This window comes from Phalaenopsis equestris, unplaced genomic scaffold (assembly GCF_001263595.1).
Source record: "Phalaenopsis equestris unplaced genomic scaffold, ASM126359v1 Scaffold000402, whole genome shotgun sequence".
In the NCBI taxonomy this organism is placed as follows: domain Eukaryota; kingdom Viridiplantae; phylum Streptophyta; class Magnoliopsida; order Asparagales; family Orchidaceae; genus Phalaenopsis; species Phalaenopsis equestris.
In genome coordinates, this window is record NW_018164844.1 from 2,138,424 (window position 1) to 2,147,416 (window position 8,993).

Below are 8,993 nucleotides of genomic sequence, written 5' to 3' on the forward strand. Positions count from 1 at the left end.
GCTCATATATATACATAGGCCGTGTTGTGTTATGGTTCTCTTTCTTCTGTAGTTCAGGTAACTGTGAAGACTCTTTAAATGAACTCGAAGATGAAGCTTCACAAATGCATGCAAGCACAATAAAGGAGCTCAATAAGTACAAGCGAGCTGGACAGGTCATCATGAGGAGTATCTATTGTAGCTATCATTTCAATCTGTGTGGTTGACAGAGTAAGATTACCCAATTATTGGCTTTGGGCTAATGATAATATTTATATTAAAAAAGTCTTGATCCTGTTTAGACCTTGTGAAACAGATATTCTCATCGTTTGTCATCTCTTGACAGTCGTTAGGCGGGGAATTTGAGTAGGATTTACTCTTAACTCAACGTAAATCTAGCCAAACAAAAAAATGTATCAGAAATTAAATTTGTGCTTCACTAAATTCAATTTTTTTCTCTTTCATTACTTTTTGAACATAAACCTCACATTTATTACATTTGATTATAATGTGGATTTAACATATTTAGCTCAGGAAGAAAGTTAAAGGAGCAAATTTATGCCTAACACGATAAAACAAATTGAATGAACTTAACTTTAAATTGAACAAAAAATATTCTATATTTACAAATTTTGGATTTGATAAATTTAGATTTATCTAATATACTAAATTCTATTTCACATAAATCATAGTCTGTGTTTGGCCGCATTTCATATTTACATTAAATAGGATTTATCAAATTCGATAAAACTGAATTTACAAAAATCTAGGTGCAATAGAATCTATCCGATAATTGAATTTGTTAAATCTAAATTTATGTCCAAAATGTGACACAATGAGATAGAGATAATAAAAATAAAAGTAGAGTGCCAAAATTCAATTCAATGGAAGGCTAAATTTTAATTTTATTTTGAGTTTTTTTGATATTTAGCTGAATTTAAGTTAAATTGAAAACTAAATGCTCTCTTAATAGCATGCTGCCAAACTCGCACTTGGAATTATCGCTTCTTCGGTAAAGGATAAGCATGGCGACCACGAAAACTGTTTTTCCCGTTTTCTTCGGACGACGCTGGATTCGTGTAATCATCTCTTGTCCTTTTCGATGGATCATAATTTCAGCGCACCAGATTGCAACAAGTGAACAATCAGCTTGCCGAAGTTCGGCTCCCGTCTTCTCTAATTCGTCACTCATCATCAGTCTCGATTTCTTTGCTGCCCCAGCAAGGATAAACATGGAGGCAAGATAAACTGCTTCCGCTGCTCCATTCGGTGAATTATGGATCCGTTGAAGGACTGCATAACAATTACGATCGATCGTCGTTTCTAGGGGCTTTCATTCTCTTCCCTCTCCCTTATCTCCTTTGTCTGTTCACTCTTAAGGATTCTGGAGATAATGGGGATAGAAAATGCGGAGGCCGGCGGTGTTTCTCTTCCTGCGCGGCGACTCGTTTTCGCCTACTACGTTACTGGCCACGGATTCGGCCACGCCACCCGCGTTGTCGAGGTAGGAGCCGTCTGCTTTGTTATCTTATTCTTTAAATCGATTAGGCTGTGAAATCTTAAGCCGAAAAATGCGTTTATAATTGATTTTGAAGATTTAAATTCATTAGTTTCTGTTTTGTCTCTAGAGAAGTGTTTAATTGATTTCCTAATTTTTCTTTTTTGTTTTGAAGCAGATTGCGAGGCATCTGATTGAAGCAGGGCATGAGGTTAACGTGGTTACTGGTGCCCCGGACTTTGTTTTCAGGAGCCAGATAAAGTCTTCAAATCTAAAAATACGAAATGTTAGCGAAAAGAATTCCATTTAGTTGATAGCTGTAGCTGTAGTGCATGAATTAGATGAGTTTTTCTTTAACGATATTCTGTGGCGTTTGGGTTATCAGATTTTGTTGGACTGTGGAGCCGTGCAAACTGACGCCTTGACAGTTGATCGCCTTGCCTCTTTGGAAAAGGTACTTTTTTATGTATGGCTCGGTTTAGTTTTGGTTGTATTGATCATTTCACTTTCTTCAGGAATACTTCAATTAAGCTGCATTTGAACGATATTAGTCTCAAGTTTGGACGTGCTTTCAGCAAAAAATTGATAATCTTACTGGGTTGAGTAGGTTTTCCTACATCAAACTGCAGTTAAAAGAGGAATGCATCGAATTTTAAATTGAAGGGGAGGGGAGGTGATTACCAGTGAAGAAAGAAGGGTTGGAAGGCTTGGGGTTTACCGGGAAACAAGGTATCGATTGTCTCGCACAACTCTCTTGCACTCTTTGATGAGAGGAAGCACCTAACAACCTGGGCAACCTATTAATGGGCTGGCTGATATTTCTGAAGAGTTAAACTTTGCCTGCAATAAACTCATCAAGTCAAAAAAGATGGATACCTGGGTTATTTATAAGAATAGTATGGCTCGACAAATGATCTGCTAGCCCTTAACATTTATTTAAAAGAAAATAATAAATTTAAATAATATTTAAGAGATTAATGACTAAAACTAACTAATAACTTCTATTCTACTTTGTTATAGTGGGATTTTGATCTTGACGATGAATGCTTTATTGTGTTCTATTCACTGCGGATGATGATATGAACTCCCATATGGAGAGTTTAAGTCTTCAAATTTTCAGGAAGATTAGCTGGCAATGAGATTAACCTCCTCACGTGCATTCTAAGTGTCATCCAATGGTGCATTTCCCCACCGACAAACATGGTAGAAATGAAATCTGGAAATTCTAATTACAATACTATCAATCTCGGTTGATTTTTCTGACGCAAATTATGAACTTTTGTTAGAACAAACGTTGATATAGTAGTGATAAAATCAAATACTACTTTTGGAAAAAAAGTGGTAAATATTGGAGGCTTTTATGATTCCAATATGACTAAATCTTTCATAATATTATTCACAAGTTGATTTATCTAATAAAATTTAGAAACCCATGAAAAAGTAAATATTGGTATAACAGCGGTAGAATTAAATCCTCCATCTAAAAACACATGTAGGAAATATTGAACGTTCTTATGGTTCCAAAATGACAATAAATATTCCACTTTAAAAGTATGATAAATGCATGGTATATGTCAAAGTAAGTATATATGCATTAAATACTATTTTTTGGATAAATTTATTTGGGGACTAAAGCTTATGTATGTAACTTTCTGTTAAGTATTTTGCAAGGCATTTTTGGATTGGATGTTAACTAAAAGTTATTCATCTCAAGCATACCCTAGAAAGCATTTATGAATATCTGCTTATGTTTTATAATATTCACCATGCTTCATAATTTGTTTCTTAACATGAAAATGTACGTTTTCACAAAAGCTAAAAATATTATAATGTAAAGTCAAATTATGCATGCAAGGAATCAGAGATCTATAGGCCGTTTGAGGTTAATTTTTTATGAATTTAAAATGGTGTTTGCTGGCAGTTTTCATGATTCTTTTATCAGAAGCAAATTCAGGAAGAAGATGAATTAAGTCCCAATTTTCTTGACTATAACTAGTCAGAAATATATTTAATCTTACACTCTTATTGACATCTTTAACCTATCCATTAATTTGGATTTGACGAGCAGAATAAAACTTAAAGAGTGGATCCAAATAATTTCCACATACATTTTTCTAAAAATAACTAACAAAAATTTCATTCTACATGATATGTGTCGTGGTAAGTGAAGTCTAATATATTTTTAATTAACAATGTTAGAAAGGATATAAATAAATTTCAAGTTTCATAATTTTTTATTCCTTGTGATGGTTAAACACATTGGGCGCTCATTAAGAAATTAATTGAGGAAGGTGGCAATGGTAGATCATCATTCACTATAAGGTCCTTCTACTAATGGGCATAGCAAGAAACCTAGAACAAAATTTAAGATCACTTTTATATAGAAGAATAAACCAATGTTTTGGTGAATAAGAACTTTTAATAAGGATAATTTTGTGAAATTCAGAATTATAGCTAGATTCATCACAATCAATTTAAGGTTTTGGGTTGAAATAAATTTGTATTTAGACTACAAACTAGAAGTGGATTAGGCACATCATAACATATAAACTAATTTGTGCTTCCTCACCCATTTTATCTTTGTAGGAAAGAGCTTTTTAATACTCAACTTTGTTCGACATTTTTGTTTTCTAGAATAGGCTTTGGATGAAGAGGGAGAAGTAAATCAAGTATATAACTTAGAGCAATCCACATACACAACTTAGATTTTAGGAGCATTTGATTAATTTCACAAGTAATCAAGTTTCATTCATTACTTATTATTTATCAATTACAAGTATTAATTCTTACTTTCCTATATAAAGAAATATGATTACATGGATAAGGCCATGTTTTGTTGCAATCAAATTTTATTCTAGGGCCAATTCCATGCCTGCACAATTATTAAAAAATAATTTTATCCAAGTACTATAATTAAACGTAATAAACAAAATAAAATAAGAAATTTGCCAATAGTTAAATATAATTCTAGAAAGTGCCAAAATTGGTTTGGTTTAGCTCTTTTCTAGGCCTATTTATTTTCTGATGATTAGCATATGAAAAATTTTCCATTTCTAGGGATTAGCTAATTTTTATTGCATCAATTCACTCACCAATAAAGAACTCTCTAAAGAGGGAGTGACTTGAGTCTATGGAGGATGAAGTGACATTAATGGGATTATCTTATGAAAGAAGCATTCATGTACTACATAAAATTATAGCACAAAGATATCTAATAAACACTCAAAAATTTTGAGGCTTAGTAGCTTGGTGGCTTTCAACTTTATAAATCTATAAGATTTTTGTAGCGTGGATTATTTATAAATCTATAAGATTTTTGTGGCGTGGACTTACAATGAATTAGATGATAAATGTGGCAATTACTTCTCAAATTCAATCTTTAATAGCTTTAGTTGAAGCAAATTGCCATCATTTGAATTAGCATACGTGTGGCACTTGGTTTGGAATAGGAATCTTAAAAAAGATTTGAGATGAGCGACTGCAAATTTTGGTATATCTAAAGATATCTGAATAGAAAAATATTTAGAAATCATTATCTCATGCTTAACAATACTCTCAAGCTCAAGCACTTCATTAAGCACAAGCTTTGTGTTATTTATGGGCTACAAAAAATTGAACCTTGTTCTCTTAAAAGAGCTTGTTATTTGGGATTAAATTTATAGAATGATTGATTAGATTTTAGATAAGATATTATTCAAAGATTCTGTCATTTTTTTATGAGAAACTTATGGTCTGATCTTATGGCCTGATTGTAGGATTTTGATAAATATAAGCTTCTTTATTTAGTCACCTCTTCTTATAATCAGAGAGAATTTTTTATTAGGGCTAATATTTATGCACTAAGTGCATAGCTTATAGTAATAGTTGATTGGTTTTAGATTATGGGAAATTTATTGTTGGCTGCTAAGAGCAAATGGTGTGGGGAATGATTACGATCTTGATTAAGAACCTATGGTTATGGTATTTTGAGTTATTGTGCATAAAAGTCAACTTATTTATAGGAGATAGTAAATGCGTCTTGGCCACAAAATCGTTGTTTGTAGCCATGGATTGTGATGTTTAGGAGAACTTGTAGATTTAGGGTGTTTATTTGTCTATGAGGTCAATTTCAAATTGATTTAGTTAACAATGGGCTTTTTAATCTATTAAGTACACTTTATAATTCACTATTAAGAGATTTAAGTTATTAGAGAACTAGCGGGCTTTGGCCATAGTTGTAGTTTAATACGGGTAATTTGTGCTGAATCGCCCTATTCTTGGCTCTCAATTGTAGCCATATTTTTTGTGGTGCTATTTAACAACAAAATCACCCTATTAGAGAGCATGCTTTAAGTTCTTATTGGCATGAAGTGTGATTATAGATGTATGTTTGATAGAATATTATCTTTTTGTTAGTTAAGGTCATTTTAACTTTGTTATTTTAATCAAATTGTTGCAAAGGATGAATGAATATTGATCTTAGCTTAGGATAATACATTTTGTTTAGATGTTTTTCTATTTTGTAAAATATATACTATTTGAAATTAAAGCCTGCAGTGATTTTCTTTAGGGTACGGGATATCTTGTTGATAGTATGTCTTCGAGTTGAAATTCTCTTTCATTTCAACAAACATTGGGGTACACTAATGTTCACGGCATTTTCATTTTGAAATTGAGCATTTTATTTTGAAAGAGAACTTCTTTAGTTATGATATTCAATAGACCAAGCACATCATAAAAGTATAGTAATGTGAACCTGATTGTTCGGAACTTTGTTAATTTTGATCGCCTATTGTTTGGAACCTTGTCAATTTTGATCGTCTATTTAGAAAGGATCGAGTTTATGGTTTATTTTACTTGCATTTGCTAAAATATTTGTCATAATATAGACCTTATTGATTATATTTTTTATTTGTAGAGGATTGGACTGTTCATGATTCGCCTTATAGAGAAAGTGGCTTGAAAAGTTTGTATTTTAAAATTGATTTTTTTTTTTGGCAAAAGGTGTTGAAGACCTTATGTAAATATAAAATAAAAACTTTTTTTTGAAATCTATAACTATTTGATTCGTAGTCTATAATAATATTAGTTTGTTTTATTCAACCAAGAGAATCAATTAAAATCGTTTTTCATTTGAAATTTGGTTGAATTTTATTACTTGGATATTTTTTAAATAATTATCATTCTCTTCCAACTTCAGTTCTTGTGGGGAGAAAGGTGAAATTCACCAAGTGGACTTATGATCCTACCTTGTAGCTAGGGTAGCTCACCCGAGATTGTGCATGAATAAGTTATGCCTTAATTTTAGCTTAATAAAGGGTTTGCAAAGTTTAAAGTATTTCTCTTTTTTTTAAAAAAAAATGTTTTATGTTTTTAGAGCAATTATATGTTTCTTTAGATGAGTTAAACTTAGATGTAGCTTTCTTTTTCTTATTTTTTGTCTATGAAATATTCACTGGCTTCAAATTTGAAGACATAGCATGTTTGTTGGAGTATTTGCGGTATTTTGATTTAGTATGCACAATATTCTTATTTTTAAAATTGGATATTAGCATGACTATTTGAGCATATGCAAACTTTTTGATTCTGGGGAATTTAATGTATCTTATCCACACTTTTCAATTTGCTTGCATGATTTTTATTGCTCGATCCATTTGCTTGCATTTTAATGTGTTTACATGATGGATTTGTACTCTTTTTGATGCACTTGCACTATTCAAGGTATTTGCTTGATATATTTGCATGATCTTGAGTGCACTTGCATGAATTTTGTGGAATTGTATTTATGTTTAGCTGTGCAACGAGGCACATGCAAAATTTGGCAGTATTTAAATGTTATTGTAATGTTTGTTATCAATATGTGCGTAATGTTCTACTTTTTAGTTTTTAAAAATTACATTTTACCTTCGATGTTTGTTATCAATATGTGCGCCTACTTTTTAGTTTTTAAAAATTACATTTTACCTTCTTGAATTTATGTAGTGTGAATTTGGCTGCAATTTTTGCAATTTAGGTTATTGTTAGGCATTTAGAACACTGCATTTTGCTGCTAATATTAGTTCACATGTGCGCTCAAATTGACCTCCACAGTGGCGTTTTTTCTTGCTTAAATAGAGGTTCTCGCTCGACCATTTTCAGATTAAATCATAGTTCATGGTATTGAGTGCCATGGAAGTCAATGAAATGACCTGTTTGTGCTCGTTTGGCAAGCTGTCGAGTCCCATTCTTATTTGCGGGGAATTTATTGTGCCCTCTATAAGTCTTTTTGTCTAATTCCAAGTTCTTTTAATTCTTTTAATGCAAAATATAGCATAGTCAAAATGTTCATTGAAAAGTCATGTTAAATTCGATTGATGCAATAAATACTGCATTTGAAGTATTCATTGTTGCAATAATTTTTATTTTATTGTTTAGTTACCCTTTAAAAGGTCTCTTTCATTTTGTTCTTTTTGAGCTGCATTTTCTGAGAATTTTTGTAGTCCTACGACATCATTGGGGATTGTTGGGCCTCTGCTCACAATGTCAAGAAATGCCTGCATGATCGGTGTCCTAAGACATCATAGCCGAGGATCTTCCATCCTCTATACTAAAAAGGCACGGAGTCTCCACCTAGCCGTATAAAAATTTGTAGCATATAATTTTTCCTCCACATAAAGAAATATGTGTAGTTTTTTGACTGCTCGAGCTTTTTTTTCACTGCATTAAGAAATATGTGTGAGAGTCTTCTCTCTCCATGTAAAAAAAGGGCATATATGAGTCACCTGATAAAAAAAATGCACAACATATGATTTACACATCTATTGCATCCTCTTCAAAACATTCCCCAACTTGGCATTTGCCCATATTTGGTGCTGTAAAGCCTCTTGCAAGTATGCAAGCCTTTGTTCTTTAATTTTGACTGAACCAATTTGATAGTTGGCTTCTATGCCACCAAAGTTGGCTTGCATACGAGCTATATGGATCACAGACCTTTTTTGATAGCACTCCAAGTCTCTTAATCCGCAGCATGTAATCCGAATTATTAATCAATTCAAGTTCACCTGTCTTTAAGAGCATAAAGACCTCCGCCCTCAAGTGATTCTACTATTCTTATGACCCTCAAAAGATGCCTTTGATGGAATTGATATTTTTGATTCAACCTGTGGACCCATTGAATATCGTTTGCTTTGACATGCCTTGGATACTCTTTGTCGTCGGATTGTGTCTCTTAGAAATCTTTCAGCATATGAAACGATAGTTTCATTTTGAAGATTCATTTTATTTGAGAAACCCTTAAACTCTGAACAAGCTCAAGCTATTACCTCTTCCATTCTACACTCTTAATTCTCTCTAGCTTTCCCATTGCCTCTGGCCTCTGATATCAGAAACACCAACAAATTTAACCCTAGTTGCCTGATCAATCACTTTTAAGTAGAAAATGCATGAAGAAATATTTTGGAATGATTGGTTCCTCCTTGTAGGAAACTATGTTTGCTAGGTGTTAAGGTTGGAGTGAGTGTGCGTGTTGGGGGTGTGTGAGGGGAGATATGTATCGTGG

At 32.5% G+C, this 8,993-nt stretch overlaps 1 protein-coding gene across 2 annotated transcripts in view; it reads left to right on the forward strand.

The window, feature by feature from the left end:
* The first annotated feature begins 1,005 nt into the window (after positions 1 to 1,005).
* LOC110026877 (L-arabinokinase-like) overlaps positions 1,006 to 8,993 on the forward strand; it is a 72,926-nt gene continuing 64,938 nt past the window's right edge. The window contains exons 1-4 of one of the 2 annotated variants that reach the window (XM_020728071.1): positions 1,006 to 1,248; positions 1,360 to 1,483; positions 1,656 to 1,763; positions 1,863 to 1,931. In XM_020728071.1, coding sequence (XP_020583730.1) covers positions 1,373 to 1,483; positions 1,656 to 1,763; positions 1,863 to 1,931 — 288 coding nt within the window. In that variant the 5' untranslated portion in view covers positions 1,006 to 1,248; positions 1,360 to 1,372. Of the gene's footprint in view, positions 1,484 to 1,655; positions 1,764 to 1,862; positions 1,932 to 8,993 lie in introns of both variants that reach the window. The other variant, XM_020728070.1, reaches the window with a different exon arrangement.